General features: G+C 53.2%; 8 protein-coding genes across 8 annotated transcripts; 4 read left to right on the top strand and 4 right to left on the bottom strand.

Moving 5' to 3' along the window:
* Positions 1-570: 570 nt before the first annotated feature.
* Positions 571-1,384, bottom strand: LRP88_12248 (glutathione S-transferase family protein; the record flags this gene model as incomplete). Its single annotated transcript, XM_083248642.1, has 2 exons — positions 571-673; positions 723-1,384. 2 exons carry the CDS (start codon positions 1,382-1,384, stop codon positions 571-573), a joined length of 765 nt encoding a protein of 254 aa, XP_083096072.1.
* A 263-nt stretch (positions 1,385-1,647) lies between these two features.
* Positions 1,648-3,490, top strand: LRP88_12247 (uncharacterized protein; the record flags this gene model as incomplete). Its single annotated transcript, XM_083248641.1, has 2 exons — positions 1,648-1,685; positions 2,443-3,490. 2 exons carry the CDS (start codon positions 1,648-1,650, stop codon positions 3,488-3,490), a joined length of 1,086 nt encoding a protein of 361 aa, XP_083096071.1.
* A 1,508-nt stretch (positions 3,491-4,998) lies between these two features.
* On the top strand, positions 4,999-5,924 carry LRP88_12246 (uncharacterized protein; the record flags this gene model as incomplete). Its single annotated transcript, XM_083248640.1, has 2 exons — positions 4,999-5,597; positions 5,921-5,924. The coding sequence occupies 2 exons, from the start codon at positions 4,999-5,001 to the stop codon at positions 5,922-5,924; spliced, it is 603 nt and encodes a 200-aa protein (XP_083096070.1).
* A 181-nt stretch (positions 5,925-6,105) lies between these two features.
* On the bottom strand, positions 6,106-8,199 carry LRP88_12245 (lysophospholipase catalytic domain-containing protein; the record flags this gene model as incomplete). The annotated part of the gene is made up of 2 exons (XM_083248639.1): positions 6,106-7,991; positions 8,121-8,199. The coding sequence occupies 2 exons, from the start codon at positions 8,197-8,199 to the stop codon at positions 6,106-6,108; spliced, it is 1,965 nt and encodes a 654-aa protein (XP_083096069.1).
* Positions 8,200-10,129: 1,930 nt separating this feature from the next.
* On the bottom strand, positions 10,130-11,536 carry LRP88_12244 (NADH kinase; the record flags this gene model as incomplete). Its single annotated transcript, XM_083248638.1, has 2 exons — positions 10,130-11,357; positions 11,424-11,536. 2 exons carry the CDS (start codon positions 11,534-11,536, stop codon positions 10,130-10,132), a joined length of 1,341 nt encoding a protein of 446 aa, XP_083096068.1.
* A 913-nt stretch (positions 11,537-12,449) lies between these two features.
* On the top strand, positions 12,450-13,849 carry LRP88_12243 (acyltransferase-domain-containing protein; the record flags this gene model as incomplete). Its single annotated transcript, XM_083248637.1, has 4 exons — positions 12,450-12,607; positions 12,687-12,930; positions 12,978-13,426; positions 13,486-13,849. The coding sequence occupies 4 exons, from the start codon at positions 12,450-12,452 to the stop codon at positions 13,847-13,849; spliced, it is 1,215 nt and encodes a 404-aa protein (XP_083096067.1).
* Positions 13,850-15,730: 1,881 nt separating this feature from the next.
* Positions 15,731-17,421, top strand: LRP88_12242 (major facilitator superfamily domain-containing protein; the record flags this gene model as incomplete). The annotated part of the gene is made up of 5 exons (XM_083248636.1): positions 15,731-15,976; positions 16,061-16,307; positions 16,359-16,438; positions 16,486-17,337; positions 17,386-17,421. 5 exons carry the CDS (start codon positions 15,731-15,733, stop codon positions 17,419-17,421), a joined length of 1,461 nt encoding a protein of 486 aa, XP_083096066.1.
* An 834-nt stretch (positions 17,422-18,255) lies between these two features.
* On the bottom strand, positions 18,256-20,080 carry LRP88_12241 (Metallo-dependent phosphatase-like protein; the record flags this gene model as incomplete). Its single annotated transcript, XM_083248635.1, has 2 exons — positions 18,256-19,916; positions 20,008-20,080. The coding sequence occupies 2 exons, from the start codon at positions 20,078-20,080 to the stop codon at positions 18,256-18,258; spliced, it is 1,734 nt and encodes a 577-aa protein (XP_083096065.1).
* Positions 20,081-21,048: the final 968 nt, after the last annotated feature.

Genomic DNA, 21,048 nt, shown 5'->3' with positions numbered 1-21,048 from the left:
ACACCCCCTCTTGATCACAAGCAAGTCTCTGGCACAGGATCTACATGCGCTGCACCCGGAGATTGAGAAAGGTTAGACTGGTTCCTGCAGGATTCACTTGCCGAGGTAGTAGCAAGCTGTTCCTGAGCATATGATGATGGCCGTATCCCCAAGCACGTTGCTGTGCCTGAAGCTGGCACACCTTTTCTTGGATGCCTTCAAACTCAGCCCTTCGACATAAATCCGAAACACGAGATGTTCAAGCAATTTCAATCTTGTGAATATTTCGAAAGAAGACCGAACTATGGAAAGCTCAGGTGTCGATCCAACATGATGGCTTGTGATGCTTGGCCCCGAAACCAGCCGGGGAGCCCGAAGAGCAAGACTTGCAGTTACGACAGTTGAGGCGTTGGTACTATTTTCGAACGCACTCTTGGCAAACTCTCCCTTACAGGATCGAACACGGGGGAGGCACAATACCTCAACTCGAAAACGCGCTTCAAAGCCATCCCCCCAACATGGCCTCGACCCGAGAAACGCCCACTCTGAAGCAATATGTCGCTCAACACTAACTAGGAATCACACAGACAACTAATCCCATCCCTTATAATCAGGAAAATACTTTTCATGTATCCTCCCAGCATACTCAAGAAGCGCCGGATACTGCCTCACAACCTTTCCACTCGTCGGTGAACTAAAAACATCAATTAGCAAAACCCTTCAACATCAGCAGCAAGACTCACGCATCACACGTCAAAGCCGAAGCGATGAAAGCAAAAAACGTCGCATCAACTTCTGTTGGTTCTTCACCTCCAAGAGCCCAAAACGGCCCGTCCCGACTCGCACTCGTTCTCGCCTCAGATATGAGAGCATCGATACTCTCCCAGACTTCCCTCCTCAGAGTCGCGACTTCGTCATCCGTAAAACGCCCTGTACCTTGCCCCCAAAGCGCCTTGGTGACATTTCGATGAACGAGCAGACCAACAAGAATCTGAAGAGGCCACGGGATGGGAGCTAGAGCGTTGGACCTCATGGCATAGTAGTTATCGCACCACCTCTCCCGCGTTCCATAAAACGACACCTTATCCTCAACAAGAGCTCTGAAAGCAAGATCAGTCGCCTTCTGAACAGGCGAAAGCTTGGAGTTTAGATCCTCCACGATGCCATCCTCGATGAAGCGCTTGATGATGAAAGTCGAGTCGCCTAGACGCTCTTGGGTGTCGAGCTCGACGTAGGGAATCTTTCCCCGTGGTCCAGTCTTTGGTGAACCTCCGCCGACTTTGTATGGGATTCCGGCGAAGCGTAGACGTGTTTCGAGCTTGATGACGAAGGGAGACCATGTAAATGTTCCTGGTTCTCCGAATCCGCGGAAGAGGGTGATTTGGGGGATGCTCTTGGGTGCCATTTTGCGCAACGGTATAGTTTATTTGCAATTATTGCTATAAACCTCTTATCAAAATTTCCCCTAGATTTATTCACGACTTATATCATCTTTCCCGGTGTTTTCATCGTGATTCGCGCCGTCTCGCGGCTCCGTCGCTGGCCGGACTTTGGCTCGGAGTCCGGACCCACACCGGGCGCGAGCCGCGAGCACGGCAAGACAAAAAGGCCGGCACGGTCCTTGGCTCGGCCGCCTATATACCAGACTGGTCCAATCAAGAAAACATCATGTTCTCCCTCATACTGAAGGCATCGTCGAGGCTGCAGTGAGTATGGACTCGGATAGACTTGCCGTGCCTGTGGACAGAATTGCCCAGATTGGAAGTCCGCTGGCCCCACACACCAGCTCTGTCTTGGCGAGCTGCCACGGAGCAGCCCTTTTGCGATGGTGCAAGCTGAGTTGGAGGAATTGCATTAGTTTCATTCGTTCCTAGCTATTCCTGTCGTCTTGCTGATCATGGGTCAGATATAGCTCCGGAGAGAAACACGTTGTGTAAACCGACCATGTCCCATCATGAGATTCTACCCTAAACAGCTCAATATTCAGAAACAACAAAACCTGATCAAATGTTGAGTAGAATCTCGTGAGATGACTAAAACCCTTCGCCTGGACCTTCTTCACTATCCTCTGTCGTCCCTTTTCTCGGCCAAATCCACCCTAGGTCTACCACCGGCAGCCAATCGTGGCATCGAGGAGCCCGCTCAATTCGCCCGGAGCTCCAGGGACGGCGAGAAGCCCGTGGGGTCTGTCCCCGCCACATGACGGAATTACCGCATGGAGGGGCATTGACGACAATGGCATGAGGGGATGGTGAATGATACAATTACTCAGCTCTGAGGCGTTGACTGACAAGTTTTTGAGTATATAGACACGTCTTTGGCCCTCGACTCTTGTCTCGAGCATTGCAACTTGTCCCGGTGTAAAAACTAGAAACAAAATGAGCGGAAAGACTTACAACGTGGGTGTCATTGGATACGGGTAAGCTCACCAAGCCGTCTTCTGAATACAACTAACAACAACAGCGCCTCTGCCAAAATCTTCCACATCCCCTTCCTCACGCAAACACCCCAGCTTAAGCTGTACAGCATTGTTCAGCGATCTCCCAAGGAGGGCAACTCGGCACCACACGACTACCCCGACATCAAGCACTATACCGACTACAAGCAGCTGCTTGCCGACCCTGCTGTCGACCTGATTGTCGTCAGCACACCTCCTGGAAACCACTTTGAGCTCACCAAGGCCGCTCTTGAGGCTGGAAAGCATGTCTTGACTGAGAAGCCCTTTGTGCCCACCTCGGCCGAGGCTGATCAGCTTATCGACATTGCCAAGAAAAATGGCAAGCTCCTTATCGTCTATCAGAACCGACGATGGGACAATGACTTTGTCACCGTCAAGAAGCTCATCTCTGAGGGAACCCTTGGTCGAATCGTTCAGTTCGACACTCACTTTGACCGATATCGCCCTACACCCTCCAACAACTGGAAGCTCGACCTCACCATCGCCCAGGGCGGCAGTGCCCTCTTCGATCTGGGCACCCATCTCATCGACCAGGCCTACCACCTGTTTGGCAAGCCCCAAGCTGTCCACGGCCGTCTCCTCTCTCAGCGCAGCGGAAAGTTTGACTTTGAGAACCCTGACGGTGTCTCTGCCGAGCTCACCTACCCGGACGGCCTCCTGGTTAACATCCGCATCAGCGTCATGAGCGCCGAGGTCGACCAGCCCCGATTCTGGGTCCGCGGCACAAAGGGCAGCTTCCGCAAGTTCGGCCTCGACACCCAAGAGGAGCAGCTCCATGCTGGCAAGAAGGCGACCGATGCCGACTTTGGCAAGGATGACCCCAAGCACCTGAAGCTGGTGTTGGTGGGCGATGACGGTGTCCCCAAGGAGCAGCCTGCTCCCATTCTGGAGCCTGTCACGTACAAGGCCTTCTATGCGCAGTTGGCCAAGGCTGTTGAAAGTGGACGGGAGGAGGATGTGCCGGTCAGTGCGACTGATGCTAGGGATGTTTTGCAGTTGATTGAGGCTGTTTTCGAGAGTGCTAAGACGGGCAAGGATGTCACTTTTGCTTAGTTTCAGCCGGGATATTGATGAGTTTGATGAATACCTAAAAATTGAAGTTATACCCAAAATTGGAGGTTGAACGAGGAGTGATGGTGATGGTGATGGGGCTCAGGCCCAAGTGGAAGGAACAGCTGCCACCTCCCCTTGCTACCTCCTTACGAAGTGGTATCCTTTAGCAACGGCAAGTGCCTTACCTAATTCGCCTTACATGACACCAAAAGTTCTCTCGTCGAGAACTTGAAGCAACCCGGCAATTCAACATGTGCATTCTTCCATCTCGTCAGTGCTGATGGCGCACTCGGATCCGTCATCACCAGGCATCACCACTCAGCAGCATCATTATCCCGTGAGGCTCTCATTTTGGAGAGATTCATGTTCCATCTTTTGATTAGAAAGCAACGTTCACTTTGACCTCATTCGCAGCCTCCGCAGCCCTAACACCGAACCGACATCCTTCCCTGATGGCCTTCCGATTATACACTGGCCGAAACTCGACCAGAAACTCAAGACCGCCATCAAGAGTATCCAGCCCCCTTTCCGATATACGCAAGTCACTCGAAAGGATCCTCTCGAAGAGGGAAGTGACCTTTGCCCCTCCCTCAATAGACGGGACCGCCGACCAAGACCGAGAGTCAGACCCGGACGTAGACCTAGAAGCCGCGGACCCGAGTATCAGACCACGAAATGAGAAACGAAGCCAGCGGCGACGAATTGTGCGATTCCCTCCAATAGGAAACCCAACGACACTCTTGAAGCGCGGGTTTCACTGGCTTCTCAGGACGCGGAGGGACATACGCATCGAGAAGAAGATTGGCAACCCATGGTCATGCCGTTGTATCAACTACAACATTCACAAGCTATCGAACTTGACTGGGTGGTGCCTACGCTTCTTCTTGACGATCCTGTGGTGTATATTTATCGGGCTGTTGCACGATCGACTGCCCTTCATCTGCGGACCTTCTGCATCGACAATTGAGGAGGCGGCGGCAGCAAGATTCCTCTTTCAACAACAGATATTTCGTCCCAATATTATCCTCTTCTTCGAGGCTTTGGCTGCGGGCGGTGGTAGCTTTGCAATGACCCAGGGCTTTATAAGGTCGGTCTCCTCAACTACAGGGGAAGACACGACTAACCATTACTAGTTTAAGAGCATCAAGAGAGAGGATGGAGAGAGTCGCACATACGGCGACTACAGTGGCGGCAGCGGTTCTCAAGAGCGCCAAACCTGGTGATATGCGGCGGGAGGATCTGCAACTCAACGTCTTGTGAGTTCCTGCTGTGTTGGTGGCTGAACATTTCTAATGTGTTACAGCAACTGCCTCGCCTTGGTCACCGCCTATCCTGTATGCCTCGCGAATCGTATACGCGGTAATACACATGACCCTTGTGTGGTAACGTTGTGTAACCGAGCCGCAAAAAGACTTCAACAGTTGCGCCCAATCGAAAAAGATGACCCTGGGACCAGGAGTGTGACCAATACCTCAAGCGTTACCTTCCAAGAGGGCACAAGAAACGAGATGGAGCATTTCTTTGAGATACTGTCCCTTCAACTTGAACGGGAGTTCCGAACCTCTTCACGATCCAAGCTGCCGTCGATTGCCCCTCAACGCGTCATGTACAATATCCGTAACCACTTGGATGATCTCGCCGATATCTGCGACTTTGGCACGTTTCGAACGCCACTTATCCGTGAGTTCCTGATGCCGGGCATCGCCAATTCTCTAACAAGAACAGGTGAAAACGTCGACCTCATGGCCATGATCGGGCGGGAATCCAGCGTCTATGCTTACAGTGATAATGTGAAGCCCATTGCCTTTCTCTGGACCTTTGACATCGTGGCACGTGTCCTCTGCCTCAGCCTTCCTATTCAGACATGCACTACGTTGGCCTGGTCTATGATGGGCAGAGCAGCCCTTGAGATCGCGGGGATCTCAGTCATCACGGCTACGGCTTTGACGATCCTCAACGAGATCTGGGGTCTATGGGATCCCTACGCAAAAGGCGTCAATATATACTCATGGACACTTGGCGTCGCAAGGGAGATTGATGCCATGCTCAACGATGTCTATGACAGTGATAGGGATAGGGACAAGGGGCTGCCTTTGAGGAAACACGGGTATGATGCTTGGAAGATACCGAGTGACAAACCTCGGCCTTCACCGGCAGATGAAGAGCTTCCCCGGGTAGTTGATGAGCTATACGAAATCAACCATCACTTAGAGGCCTTGAGACGTTGTCGCGAAGGAATATGAGGCCACCAGGGAGTCAAGTTGACGACGATGTTTGTGAAGGGCTTCCATGTAGGATTAAGCAGAGAATAAAAGCATGGACTACGACGAATATTGAAGTAAATAGTGATAGAAGGCATTGGATACGCAGGGTATGTACTATGACAGAAATCATTAGATTCACTGCTACTAAATAGCTAAGGTATCCTAGGTAAACAATGCCCATCCAACCGCCCATGACCGGATATATATATGAAAAAATGCGAGCCTGTGATGCAAGCTCATCTATCAACCCTTTGTATCCTCCCGATGCATTCCTCAGGGTGCTGAAAAACAACAGACTCCGACTTTTTCGTTTTCTTATATGCAAGAATCAAATGTACAAATGTTGAGTTTTTAAATGACGAGAACAAGGCCAGCAAATGCCGCGGCGAATACAGCAACGGCACTGCTGCCCATGACCCTCACGCCGAAACTCTCGACGTTGATGCGCTCGCTGATGAACGAGGGCCAGTAGTCGGCGGCTGGGGACTCGTCGAGGGTACCGTTCCAGCAGTAGTTCTGGAAGCACCCACGGCACTTGTCCGGGAGGGCCGTGTTTGTGCGGTCGAAGCTACGGGCGAGGATGGCGCAGCCTACACAGACGGGCCAGTCTGGATCGCGGGTGGCGTTGAGCATTGTTGCAGCCGCATAGCCGTTCTCGATTATGGCGGAGAGCTCGGATGAGTTGACGGTGGTTTGGAAGGTGGAGATGTTGGAGGCGTAGACGTAGGGGTAGTTGGGGATGTAGACGATCAGCGGTGACGGCTCGGACGTGTTGGAGGCGTTGCAGCCAAAGAATGTAGGCCGCGTGTTGAGGCCTAGGTTGAGGAAGGTGTCGCGGCCGGGGACGACGGGGAACGCGGATCCCTTGGAGATGTCGACGAGGGATCGCTCGTACGTCTTGATGGGCGATGCGCCGTCGGGCCAGCCCGATTCGGTGTCGGCGGACGAGTCGAACGAGAAGACGACGTCGACCTCGCGCTCGATGCGGATATGAGGGTAGTAGGGGACATTTTGGAGATCTTCACCGCCGTCGACGAGGGTTAGGCGGTCCGAGTCGACGCTTAGGTTCTCGAGCTTGTTCCAGCCCTTGAAGGGGTTGGGCGTCCAGTCTGCAATGTCGTTGTTGTCGTCGCCGATGGACTCGAGGAGCGCGGAGACGGCGTCGATAGCCACGTCGGGCACGCCGTCGGGGACGTAGGGGCTGTCGGTCTCGTTGAGGTAGATGACGATGGCGTTGAACAAACTACTCGATGTTCCCATGACGAAACCAGCATTGTCGAAACCACGAATGCACGCCTTGTCCTTGGGCAGCTTGCCGCCGCTAAACTCGGAACCGACGTACTTCAGAGGCACGAAACCGTTGAGCGTCGGGTCGAAGGAGCCGAGCTCCCAGGGTGTAAACTCAAAGACTGTCGAGTTGAGCGAGACGATGGTCTCGTCCGGGTCGCGGCCGTCCGCGATGAGGATGGGCATGGGCGCCTTGCCCTCTGAAAAGAGTGTGTCGTCGGCGAGGGAGGACCAGGTATACCCAGGACCTCCGTTGGTGGCGTTGATAAGCTGGTACGAGAGCATGCGACCCCAGTAATCCGTCATGGAGCGCTCATACCCAGCATCCTTCTTGTCCGAGACCTCGTCGAGGATGTTGTTGTAGTACTGCAGCAGGGCGTAGTTGCTAGGACCCTCAAGAATCGAGTTCTCCAGCTGCCAGATGCCCGGGTAGTTGACGCTCTCCTGCACAGAGGTAAAGTTGTTCATCATCAAGCTGCCAACCAACCATCCACCACCCGACAAACCAGAGAGGTACGTCGCGCTCTGGAGAAGACCACCGAGGTTACCGTCCTTGTCGCTGCCATCTGAGCGATCATCCCACGCAGCCAGGGCGCCGGCGCCGCACAGCATGGCACGGTAACCACCTCCCGAAACAGCGATACCAATATTAGGCAGAGCCGTGGAGTTATTCTCAACATCCTTTAGGTACTCGTCGCTGTCGAAGCCAGGAATGGCTATACGTTTCAGGAGGGTTCGGATGTGCGGGATCGTTTCGTTGCGTCGCTTGGGGAGCCACTCGCGCTCCTGGTCGGAGATGCGGGAGCCATTTCGAATGGAAGGTCGCTCGCTGGGGCAGGTAACTTCGGTGGGAACGTAGCCATTGGGGGCTTGAGGTGATCCTCGCCTCGAGAGGGAGGCGGGCTGTGAGAGGAGGTCCGAATTGGCGATGGCGACGACCGAGTCTTCGGCTGCGGGTTGATATTGTTAGGAATGGGAGTAAAGAAAGCGCAAGACCACTATGCACCAGCTGCGCTATAGAGATAGCTTCTAGGTAGCAGAGCGCGTTGCGGCGACGCAGATGTCGAGATAATACTTACGCGCAGGTCTCGCGGCGACCGGAGTCAAGGCTGTAGCAGCAGCCAACAATAGCGTGAGGCTATTGGAAAGGGAGGCCATGCTACTTGTTGGCCCACCAGGGAGTAGGGGGAAAAAAAAAAGCGTAATAAAGAAATAGAAGAGAAAATAAAGTTAAAGAGCTTTCCAAAAAGGTTAAAACAAGAAACAATAAAAAAGAGGCGAGATTCCTCTGTCTCTCTTCTCAGTCGATAATTGCTTCGTATTCTTATGCGACGCGCGGATGGATCCCCTCCTCAAAGCAAGGGTTAAAAAAATAAGGAGATGATGGAATAATGTGGAGTAAGAGGGAGAAGAAGAGAAGAAAATAAAATAACCCAAGACTCTAAAGACAACAGCTTCAAAAAGTACAATAAAGAAGCAAAAAAAAAAAAAAAGGAAGGGAAAGAATCCGGGCGTATTCCAAAGAGGGAGAGGATGAAGGAGGGAGGGTTTGTTGCGTGGATGGAGACTGAGATGGATGATCCAGGTCGAGTTTAATTAGTATCGCCCTTCAATTTTCCGCGGGGGACAGAGCTCTAGCGATAGGATCTTCAAATGCGCTGAGTAAAAAAAAATCCAAGATGGATGGGATGTCAGTGTCAATTCCCCGCGGGCTTCTTGAATCATTTCTCTTCCTACAAAAACACCGATCCAAAGTCCCGTCCCCGTTCTCTTGCGCCTCTGCCAAGGTCAGCCCAGCCCTGCCCAGCCCCCGTCATCAATCGAAGCGGGCACCTATGATTCTTCTGATGCGAGTTCCATCCGCGGGTCGCGAAAGGTAACTTGGCATACATATTAGTTGAAGTTTCTACGTTCGGGTGCGACCAGGACACTCTGCCTGTGTATACACTGCACAACATGAACTCTTGAACAAGTACAATTCCCATCAACATGTTCTAAACACAGCATCACCATCACCACCTCTAACGCACCCGGCCCGCCCGAAACAGCGCCAAGTCCTTGGTGGTGAGAGTGAGCTTATGGTGCAGTCCAATCCACCCACCTTATGGATTGCATCTTACGGCGGGGCTTAGCGTGGTATTTGGGTCCCCCTGGCCTGGCGCGCGGCCACTAGAATGGACCCCGAAAGATTGAAAGTTTGAAGGGGGGACCGGAATTCGGATTGGATCCATGCTCCGGGATGAAGCATGTGCATTGATTCCATTTACATATTGTTACCCACGTGCAGCTCACATCATATCTAGGTTATGACTACATACAGGAGACGTAGATGTCTTTATCTGAGAAGTGAGAACTCTCCCTCTATACGCTTATTCGCATCAACCCAAACCCGAGATTAAAAGGAACGTGCCTCATCCAACTCCGAAACCCAGCCAAGCACTTGACAAAAACAAACCACCTCATGCCTGCGTCAATAAACGAGACCCTCGTCCTTCAGCCTTGGCGATGGAGCCTGCCAAGACGGATTGGCGGCTGCTTCGTGCTCTCTTCTCTGTAAGACTCGTCTAGATAGCCCACTTCTGTGCTGGCAGAGAGCAGCACCGCCATCTTGTCAGCCCGCAGCTCGCATTCTTCGGGTCCCCGAACACCCAACGTCCCCTAGTTGCCGTCACAACCTATTTTTGAGCCAGGCACTGGAATCAAAAAAGAAAAATCACTCGGCCGATCGGGAGGCTGTGGATGGTCTCGTCGTATTCTTCTGGAGCTATCCGCGTATCAGAGTCTGTATTCTAGCCATGCGCCCTCTCAGTTGCTCGTCAACAGCCCATGAATATCTCTCCACTTGACTCAGCGGGAGTCTCGGCATACATAACGACACCGCTTATTTCACTCTTGTGTTCGCCGAACGTGCCTATTGCCAAGTCTTTTTTTCAGGTGTTTCCAAGCGACATTATCATCAATCCGATGCGTCTTCATCTTGTGCCACGGATTGGCCAAAAAGGGGGTATCAAACAAAAAAAAAAAAAAAGGTAGTCTACACATACGAGTATACGTATAACCGCCATATCAATCGGCGTATAATCGCCCATCAACCGTCAAACTCATCCCCTGCCGGCTCCCTCCCAAAGGGATGGTTAAACTTGAGCAGACCCGTCAGTCCGCCCACCCACGGATCATCATCCTCGGTGCGGATCACGCATGGCACGCCTCCGTGCCACTCCTCCCCGGGGCCCGCGCGCCCCACGAACTCGCCCTCGACCCGGATCTCAGTTCCGGGAGAGACTCCCACGCACCGCTTCCCGTCGATGCTGAGGTCGAGCTCGCGACCGCGGTTCTTGGGGCTCATCCGCAGGTTGACCTTTGTGTCGAGCGGTAGCACCAGGGACCGGAAGCTGAGGCTACACGGGCTGATGGGCGTGATGAGGAGGGATTTGACTAGAGGGTGTACGATGGGACCACCAGCGCTGAGGCTGTATGCTGTTGAACCTGTCGGTGTGCTGATTAGAATTCCATCGGCTGTCGTCTCAGTGAGAAAGTGCCCGTTCTGGTAAATGTCAATGACAGCCAGGTGTGGATGAGATCCTCGGTGCACTGAAATCTCGTTGATGGCCCTCAGCGACGGTGAAGGCTCTTTGGATCCCGCAATCGGCTTCGCCCCTGACTCAGCATCGCTCGATAACGTATCAGACAGCCAGTGGTTGATGTTGTTACCAGATGGATCGTAGACATCAGCCTTGATGCGGTGTCGAAGCAGCACCTTGGATGCCCTCTGAGAACCCAAGCTTTTGCCCTTGTGCCTCTCCCATCCAGCGTAGGACCCTGTACTCGTCTTATCCCATGCCCCTCGAGGATAAGCGGCGTCCCTCATAGCGACGTCACTGCCACTCATGTACATCTCCCTCCACGCCTTTTTGTGCTCGCCAAAATCCCACTCTCCCAGAAAGCCCAGTGTACCCATGCTGAACGACAAGATCGGGGGCACCGACCCGTGCAATTTGTACAGGCTCGCAGCTCGCAGGACAGTGCCGTCGCCGCCAAAGGTTGCAATGATGTCAATCTTGTCGGCCATGTTGGAGCGGTTGTCCGAAGAGTATATGGGGAAGCGGAGGCGCTCTTTCAACGACTCGGCGATGCGCGGCTCAAAGACGAGGTTGACTTCAGGGTACTCATTGTGGATGTACTTGGAGAACTTGACGACGGCTTCGACGACGGGGGCCGAGTAGAGCTTATGGATCAGGAGGAGATTTTGCGGGGGCTTTGGCCAGTTTAATGATAGCAGCGACGAGCCAGGCTTTGTACTCTGCAAGTATCGGGGACTGATTCGTTGTGGAAGCTCTGCGATGCTGCGAATCTCGGGTGTTTGAAGGGAGAACGTGGTGGACAAAGAGCGGCACGAGGGGAACCGAGTTAATGGCCGGACAGGTAGAGTTACTGCTCGTGGATACAAGGTAGGCTCAAGAGCCGCCAAACCCCTGATGAGGGTCCTATTAAACATGTTGTAGCTCAAGAGGCATGACCGATGTCTCGTGAAAAGATAAGGGTCTCTGCAAGACGGAATAAATTTGTGGAAGAATGACGCCGAAGACGGGCACAGCTTAGCTCGAACGACAGCGGCTTTGCAACGGCTTTACACATGAGGGCAGAAAACGAGGGAGCTTGTGGTGGGCTGTTGTCTCACCGCCTGCCGGTTTTGGCGGAGAAGCTCAGTGTGGGGAAGCTCGCACATGGAGATCTGCATTAAGCTTTAACAGAGAAACAAAGAATACTATGTTGACAGCGAGTGTTTGGCCAGAGTTTTTACCTCCGCAGCAAGCATGGATCACCTGGAGTCTTCACCTGATCTTTATGAGCCCATATGGTCAAGTCCCTATCTCCAGGGAGCTCTGACAGCTTCAGATCTGGCATGTCGGCACCGAGACACATGATATCGAAACCCTCTGATTGGCTCATCGGCGTCGGCACTCCCCAACCACCGGACCTCCGTCTCAGGCGTCATACCCTCCGCCTCCGAGGCATCCGCTAGGCGGCTGATGTCACTCGCACAGCCAGCTAGGAAGCCTTAGCAGGACTGGCATCATGTGCGCAATGTCTCGCAGCCTCGTCCCTCTCCATCTCCAGCTTCATCTTTGACTTGCCCAGTGGTAGACCGCTCTCTTTCACTTCGCTTGATAGCTGCCACGAGGCTGGACTCTGGTGGCGGCCTCTTTTACCTCGTGTGCGTCCCACGCGACCCCTCGTCTTCTTCTGTTTGGCTGCAGCTCAAGGCAGGCAACTCTCTTTGTTGAGCTGGACGTTATATTAGCTTGAGACCGCCATTTCGTTCGCTTCAACAGCGTCCATACTTGTCATTATCAATACCCAGCAACATCGAGCAACATACACGACGCGCCCGATCATCATCCGCCGCCATGGCCGATCTCAAGAACGCCGACCCCTCCGAGGCCTCTCTCCCCGGTCCGGACCTCACTGCGGGGCTGACCGAGAAGCCCAATGTCGCGCCAAAGGTTGCTCATCCGTCGGGGAGGGAAGGATACGGAACCCTGATGCAGATCCTTCGCGGCGCCTTGTTCAGCTTCTATTTTATGACATGCTGCATCATGTAGGTCACACATTATCCATCCTATGGCCCTATCTAATCTTCACAGCATCCACATTACCCAGCTCATCGGGGCGCCGCTGTACTTCTTCAACCGCGACTGGTACTACGCATACATGGCCATGACGAAGCGGTCCTTTTGTCTTACCACAACCGTCATGACCCAGATCTGGGGTCCTACAACTATTCGAATCAGCGGTGACGAGTCGGTTGCGGGCCAGATCAAGCTCCGTCCTGACGGAGGAGTGCAGTTTGAGTTTCCCGAGCGCTTGGTCTTGATTGCTAACCACCAGGTAGGAATTTTGAGTTATGTGGGAGGTTGCCTACTAACTGGCTGTAGATCTACACTGACTGGTTGTACCTCTGGTGGGTGGGATATGCCAACTCGCCTGGAATGCATGGTCACATCTACATCATCCTCAAGGAGTCTCTCAAGATGATTCCTCTGATCGGATGGGGAATGCTCTTTTACGGATTCATCTTCATGTCGAGAAAGATGGCAACTGACCAACCCCGACTGGCCTATCGCCTGAACAAGCTCAAGCAGCACAAGGTGGACCCGAATGGAAAGTCTTACATGGATCCCATGTGGTTGCTGTTGTTCCCTGAAGGCACAAACTTGTCAAGGAATGGCAGAAGAAAGTCGGCTGGTTGGGCTGCCAAGAATGACCTCAAGGACCCTGACCATGTCATGCTCCCGCGGAGTACGGGCATGTTTTTCTGTCTGAACGAACTCAAGGGCACGATGGACTACGTCTACGACTGCACAGTCGCGTATGAGGGAATCCCGTAAGTTCTGCAGACCTTGTTGCACAGCGTTAGCCTCGTTAACTGACTGACGATTATAGCCGAGATGGATATGGAGAGGAGTTGTTTGGTCTGTCCAGCACTTACTTCCAGGGTCGTCCCCCAAAGTCGGTCAACTTTCACTGGCGTCGTTTCCGCATGGCCGACATCCCCCTGGATGACCAGAAGGAGTTTGACCTGTGGCTGCGGGAGCAGTGGTATCAGAAGGATGCCCTGATGGAGCAGTACATGACGACCGGTCGGTTCCCGCGCATGGCTGGGAGCAAGGTGGACTATATCGAGACCGAGGTCAAGACGCGACACCCGTGGGAGATTCTTCAGATCTTTACTGTGGTGGGCACGGCTGGGTTGATCTGGCACAACATCAAGAAGACATTTGTGACGGCGACGTCGATGTTTCGGTGATGAGAAGGAAGAGCGTCAGCGTGTTCGCGAGCGAGCGAGTGGGTTGATGCCACATTTTCAGGGGTTGCTTTTGCTTTTGCGTCGACTTAGGAATACGTTGACTTGGGGATACACGGTAAGAGGGGGACGACGGGACACACTTGACGACTTGCACGATTCTTGGGTTGAGGCCCCTTGGTCTTTCGGTTCTGGTTCGGTTTGTTTTCTAGCATTGGAGGAGATACCGAGGCGTACACAGGACAAGATGGGTTGACACGGAGCATGAAGGAAAGATGGTGAGGTGGGAGAGTATGGATTCGGTCAGTGTCCGAAGACAAAGGACAACTCATGACACGTAGAGTAGGGCGGAACCTCCCGAAGACTCACAGTTGTTGAAATGGCAAATTTCCTCTCTCATGACCTGGCCAAGAATCACAGGCCACAGTAGTGACAGGCGGTCCCAATGCAACTCGATGGAGTAGACTACGACGCGCCAGGAAACCAGCTCCGAGGATGATGCATACATACACCTTGATGCATCAACAAATCTGGAGCCGAGAACGTTGAGGCGGTCTCGTTCCGGGTGAAAACAACCATATCCACTAGCGTCGTCGCCGATCCTGGGGGTGGGCACAACAACCTGGGGGGTCGCGCCGCCTAGACCAAGATTCTAAGCTGCACTTCAGTTGGATCAATGTCTGTTTCTGTACAGAGCCTCGGCATCCAAGCTGCTTCTATGAGCCGTCATTGGTCGACATGGCTGCTGTTCGGGAGATGCTGCGGGGGAAGAGAGTGTGTGTCTGTGCGGGAAGGGGGGGAAACTGGGGAGGGGGGGGAAGATTGCTTTCGGTCATGATGTGGTTGATTTTTGGGTTCTGATGGTGGTGTAGTGGCGGCTTTGCCAATCATATTGGATTTGCTTGGCTTTTTGGATAATTGGTTCCTGCTGAGCCTTTGCAGAGTTGACCATTCCTGCTGTGTCTCTATAATTTACCCATTGTAGCGAAAAAATACCCAATATCAATCTCTCTTGGACAAGACACAGCAGCTTGGCCGCGGCGTTCTCCCACGCAATAAAGGGCCTCGACGCTCGCTTCGGACTACAGGCTGCGTAACCCGGGCGCTTGGGTATAGTTTCACGATTGCACGAGAGGACCCAAGTGAGAAGGGGAAAGCATGGGGCAGGGCATAACCTTGCTCCCCCTCCACAGCCAAGAAATCAATACGCAAGCCACGCTGAACAAGGAACATGGGGTTAGGCCTTCCTGTCAAGCGAAAGGGTAATATCCCCCAGAAAAACCTGGGGTCGGGTGATATGGGGAGAGAGAAAAGGCAAACACCAATCACCCCTCCATCGCGTCTCGCTCCTGATCGGGCAGTACTCCGGCGTTGCCAAGCGGAGCTCTGCCTCCATCTACCCCGCAAAGTCGGACGACGAACGACCCCGGATCGTCGGTGGAGAATGAAGGAGTCCGTCCACACGGCAGATCTTGCGGGGGAAAGAGGGAGAGAGCAAGGTCTGGGGTGGAAATCTGGGTAGACAAAGATATCCGAGGCATCTTTGGTCCTTGTCTCGAGGGTGATTGGGTTGTCGGTTAACTCGTAGGGCCAGTTGTGGATTCGAGATCCCCGGAGAGGATATAAAGGAAGTGATGGTCGATCAAACTGGGGAGTGTTCGAAGCAAGAAGTAGGCCCAGCTTCCTGGTACGACTTCCTCACCTTCTTCTTTCTCTTGCAAAAAGAGGGCCTCTGTGTCACTTTGGCTTTTGTACCGCCGATCACCAACCCCCCTTGCATCCTCCTTTTTACTGTCCTACCAATCTCCCGGGGATTGTTATAACATCCTCACTCTTCCCTCCTCCTCTCTCTCTTCTTTGAGACTTCCATATCTCATTGCAATCATGGAAAAGACGCACGCTACCGACGACCAAGTCGCGCTCGAGGCGCAGGCAGAGTACAAGCACCTCGACCAGGCTCCGAGCAAGATCAGCTCTGAGCAGGATCAGGATCATGGCTTCACTCCCGAGGAGCAGAGGAGCATCATACGGCGCATTGACCGTCGTCTTGTTGTCACTGTGGGAGCCATGTACTGCGTTTCCCTCATGGATCGAACCAACATGAGCGCCGCCAACATTGCTGGCATGAGTGTTGAGCTGAACCTCATTGGCTTTCGATACGCAAGTTAACCCTCAACTCATCCGGAAAAGAATCATCGTTAACAGAAGTGCTAGAACATTTGCAACCTCGTCTTCTTCATCCCCTACATCCTCTTCCAGCCTCCCTCCACGATCCTCATCCGCAAAGTCGGCCCGCGCATTCACCTGGCCCTCATCACCATGTGCTGGGGAGCCGTCATGATCGGCATGGGTTTCGTCAAGAAGTTTCCTCAGCTTGCTGCTCTCAGAGCGGTCCTCGGCGTCTTCGAGGCTGGCTTCTTCCCCAGCTGTGTTTATCTCCTGAGCACATGGTACACACGATGTAAGTGATGCCCCTGGAAATACCTATGTCAGTGGCTAATGTGTTTTATAGATGAGGTTGGCAAGCGATACTCCGCCTTTTACCTTCTCGGCTGTGTTGCCTCCGCCTTTTCCGGTATTCTCGCCTACGGTGTAAGTCCGCATACCCTCCCTCTATAACTCTCACTCACACAATGTAGCTCATGCAACTCAATGGTCGTGAGGGTCTCACCGGCTGGCGCTGGATCTTCATCATCGAAGGTGTCCTCACCGTGGCCCTGGGTATTGCCGGCTACTGGCTCCTCGTCGATTTCCCCGACTCGAAGCGAAAGACTTGGTCCTTCCTCGGCCAGCGTGAGAGAGACTGGGTCGTCAGCCGTATCCATCGTGACCGTGGCGATACCAAGGTCCCCCCTTTCGAGCTTGGCAAGTTCCTCGGTGGTGCCAGAGACTGGAAGGTTTGGGCTTATGCTCTCATCTTCTTTGATACCACCACCATCACTTATGCCCTCGCTTACACGCTCCCCATTATTCTCGTCGGCAACATGGGTTTCAGCGTTGGTGAGGCTCAGTGTCTTGTAGCTCCCCCCTACGCTTTTGCCGGCATCGTTATGTTCGCAACAGCCTGGGTCGGTGACAAATACCACATCCGCGGTCCCATCATCATCTTCAACATGATTCTCTGCCTCATCGGCCTCCCCATCATGGGCTGGGCTACCAACCCCAACGTCCGCTACTTTGGCGTCTTCCTCGTCACTGCCGGTGCCAACAGCAACATCCCCGCGTCCATGTCGTTCCAGGCCAACAACATCCGCGGCCAGTGGAAGCGCGCTCTCTGCAGCGCAACCCTCGTGGGTTTCGGTGGAGTTGGCGGCATCGCGGGTAGTCTCGTGTTCCGCGAGGAGGACAAGCTGACGGGGTACAAGCCTGGCATGTGGGCGTGCATCGCGTGCTCTCTGCTGTCCATCATTCTGGTGCTTCTGTGTGATTTCGAGTTCAAGAGGGCCAACGCCAAGGCGGATAGGGGTGAGAAGGTGCTCGAGGCTTATGATGTGAGTAACGCTCCTTATACACACCGAAATGGTCACTAACTTTTCTAGGACGATGCTTCGCCTGATTTCCGGTATACCTACTAAGTCATGATGTACGGGCATGTGATGAGATTATGGGGCCAACTGTCGATGTATCGGGTCCGATGGATGGGTGACTTGGAGGGGGAATAGCCTCAAGTAATGCAGCAAATACAAATCTTGGTGCAATATCGTCACAGCGCTCCGTTGCGTCAGGAGATGATGCATCTGCCCCAGTCCCTCGAGTCATATCCTCGATAGCGTTACTCCTCGACAACGTCGTGCTCTTTGTCCATCCATGACACATTGTGCGATCTCTCTTCTGCTCAGACTCTGATCCCCTTTATTCCAATGCCCACCTGCTGAACAAAGGGACCCTTTTCACAAAGAACCCTTTTTTTTCTCTCTGCTTTGCACAAATACTCAAAAACTGTCGTCGCCGCCCAACATGTTAACATTTTCCTGATATACACTGTTCGAGAAGCATGGGCCATCCTGAATACGCCGTCCCAGTTTACCTGGGTATCCTCCTATTTCTGCTACTATTCTGGCTCACTGTGCCTGTTCTATTCCTGACCCTCCTGTGGTTCAAGTTTCGTGTCGAGATGAGGGATTCTGAGTGGTTGGAGGAAGACGGTGTGTTTCCTGAAGAGGATGAGGTACAGAGAGAATATCACACTTTTGCCCAGGGATGGAAGGATGCTGGGTGAAGGTTGTGATGGTGTTGACTACCGTCTTCCGTAAGTGATCTTGTTTCCTTTCAGATGTTTAGCATACTGACTAGCGGGAATCAGAGATTATGTGGAAGCGTCTCGACGATTTTCGAGTTGGGAACATTTTCACATCTTCTTCTGGGAGATAACTGTAAGATCAAATACAGAGTACGTATACTTCGTCTATTTACATCGTCAACAGGACCATGGCAACACCCGCAGCAGCAGCAAACAGCGGCACCTTGGCACTGCTGGCCGCGTTCTCTCCGCTGCCTCCACTACCTCCAGCGCTTCCCGTGCCCGACTTGGCCTCCTCCTGCTCTTCCTCCTCAGAAGCGCTAGTCTCGTTCGTCGTCACGACACGCTCCTCCAACTTGGCGTCCAAGGGGTTATACGCGGTGAGGTACTGGATGAGCACCTCATCCTGGCTGTCCAGAGTCGCCAGGTTCTTGTTCGGCGTCGCAATAAAGTTGTCACCGCCTCCAGCCAAGAAATCGAGCGTGACGACACGGTAGTTGGTCTTGCTCTCGAAAGGCTTTCCGTCGAGGGTGAGGCTGATGAGCTTGGAGCCGTTGTTGTTCTCAGGGTTGTACTCGATCTTGAGACCCTTGGACACCTGGAACCACGAGGTGATGGGCTTCTTGTTGTTCTGGTTGAAGCGGGACACGGCACCCTCGAATAGTTCCTCCAGCTCGGCTCCGGTAAAAGTGAGCTCGACGATGGCGTTGCCAAAGGGGAACGACGTGAGGACTTCGCCGCGGGTGATGTCGCCCTTGTCGATGGTGGCGCGGACGCCGCCGGCGTTGACAAAGGCAAGAGCAGGCTTATCATCCTCGGTGCGGCTCTGGTTAAGACGGTACTCGAGCATGGCGTCGGCCATGACCTGGCCAAGGAGGCAGTCTCCCTTCTGGCACTGGGTCTGGTCGAGCTCGGCCTTGGTGTTGCCGACCTTTTCAGCGGCAAACTCCTCAAAGGGTCCGCGCCAGGCCTCGACCTTCTTCTGCAGGGCTTCGTCCACGTCGGTCTTGTTATCCATGTGGATAGGGCCTCCGTGGTAGGCAAGGGCCTTGCCGTCCTTGTCAAAGGTCAGATCGATGTAGCCGAGGTACTCGCCCCATCGGTACGCCGTCACGATAAAGACCTCGTCACCGTTGATGTTCTCGACGATGGTAGGGTACTTGCCCTCAGCGTTCTTCATCTCTCCAAGGGGAGTGTGGCTGTGGCCGCCGATGATGAGCGAGATACCCTCAGTCTTGGCGGCGAGCTCCTTGTCGACGTCGTAGCCAATGTGGGTGAGGGCGACGATGCGCTTGATGTCGGTCTTGTTGCGGATCTCGTAGACGGACTTTTGGACCTCCTCGATGGGGTCAAGGAAGGTGGTCTTGTTGCCGACACTCGAGATGCCGGGCGTGGTGTCAGTGGTGACGCCAATGACAGCCAGGTCATGCTCCTCAAAGATGTGGTAGTTCTTGATGGTCTTGTTCAAGTTCTCATACTCGCTCTTGACATTGCAAGAAATGACAGGGAAAGTCAAGTTCTTGAGGAACTCTCCAAGCTCCTCATCACCGCCGTCCCACTCGTGGTTGCCGAGCGTCATGGCGTCAAACTCGAGGTCGTTAAGGGTCTCGGCGATCTTCTCGGGTCCATAGAAGGAGTAGAAGAGGGTTCCCTGGAACTCGTCGCCGGCATTGAGCCAGAGGTTGTCCGGGTACTCATTGCGGAGGCCATCGACGGTGTGCTTGATGCGAGCGTAGCCGCCATAGCAGCCCTTCTTGGGATCGACGCAGTCGGTGCCCGAAGAGGAGAATTCGTCGAGATGAGCGTGGACATCATTGACGTGGAAGAAGGCTTATCTGTTAGCTGGGTAGCTGTTAAAATGTCAATTGAGACGTACACATGTTGTAGTTGCCATCGTCATCGACAAAGCGCTTGACCAGACGCTTGCTGTAGAGGACATCCTCAGCCAAAGCCGAGCTCGCCAAAGCGAGGGCACCAAGAGCAAAGACCTTCATGATTGCGACGACGACGGTTGCTGAGTGAAAGTAGAAAATCAGAAGGGATCATCGCTGGCTTTAACTGCACCGAGAGACCCTGGTAGTGGGCATGACGATCCTCTCTCTCACCGAGACAGGGTACACAGGAGATGCATCGCCAAGACACACGTGGGGATTGTGACTGGCCGGTCGCGATAGCAGGGATGAGAAGGAGCGGATGTCTATACAAAAGAGGAAGGTTTTGAAGCTCAGTTGGAGAATTGACTTGTTGCCAGCCAAGACATCTATCTCTGTTGATTCAAGAAAGCTCAAAATGTGGCTGGAGAGTGAAGCTTAACCGGCCTATCGCGCCCATCATCACATCCAGCAATTGCCCCGAACTTGACTGATAACCTCTACATTAACCTTGTTTTTAAGCACGTGGAGTTAGGTTGACACAGCCGATAATCGGGGGGGAAGGCCAAGATGAACTTTTGTAGTCGACGGACATTTCTCCATTTCCCATTCCCATCACCGAGCTTATCATTGTACCCCAGTGCAGGGCGCCAATCTAGATAGAGACCGCGGCAACGTGAGCATTCGCAGATGCCTGTTTCGGCAAGCGTCCAAAAATCCTGCAAGACATTTGAGACAGGGGTGGGCGCGTTTCAGATAGTGTGGTAATTGTTGGTTAATTGAATTGGGGGAGATATTGTTGGTTATTGAGTTGGAGGTTGTAAGCGAGGGTTATTTGGGTACCCTGTACGAGACGGTGAGGCCGAGATTTGAGGTGTTGCTTTTAATTTATGTACACATATTAATGTCTAAACGTGTCTCACCATAATACGGCTTCTTGTACCTTTCTCATTTCTCTCATCTCTCCTAAAATTAAAGCTATTCTGACCCAGGATGATTCACTGAATAGATATGTTGTAATGGACCGATAGCGCAGAGTCACCTGAGCCGGCCTGGTGGAACGACAGAAGCACATCTAATCCTCCTCATGT

This window comes from Fusarium phalaenopsidis (assembly GCF_050370095.1).
Source record: "Fusarium phalaenopsidis strain FUZ10S chromosome Unknown contig_32316, whole genome shotgun sequence".
NCBI lineage: Eukaryota > Fungi > Ascomycota > Sordariomycetes > Hypocreales > Nectriaceae > Fusarium > Fusarium phalaenopsidis.
The sequence above is the reverse complement of the archived record's forward strand: the minus strand, read 5'-3'. Positions and strand labels throughout refer to the sequence as shown.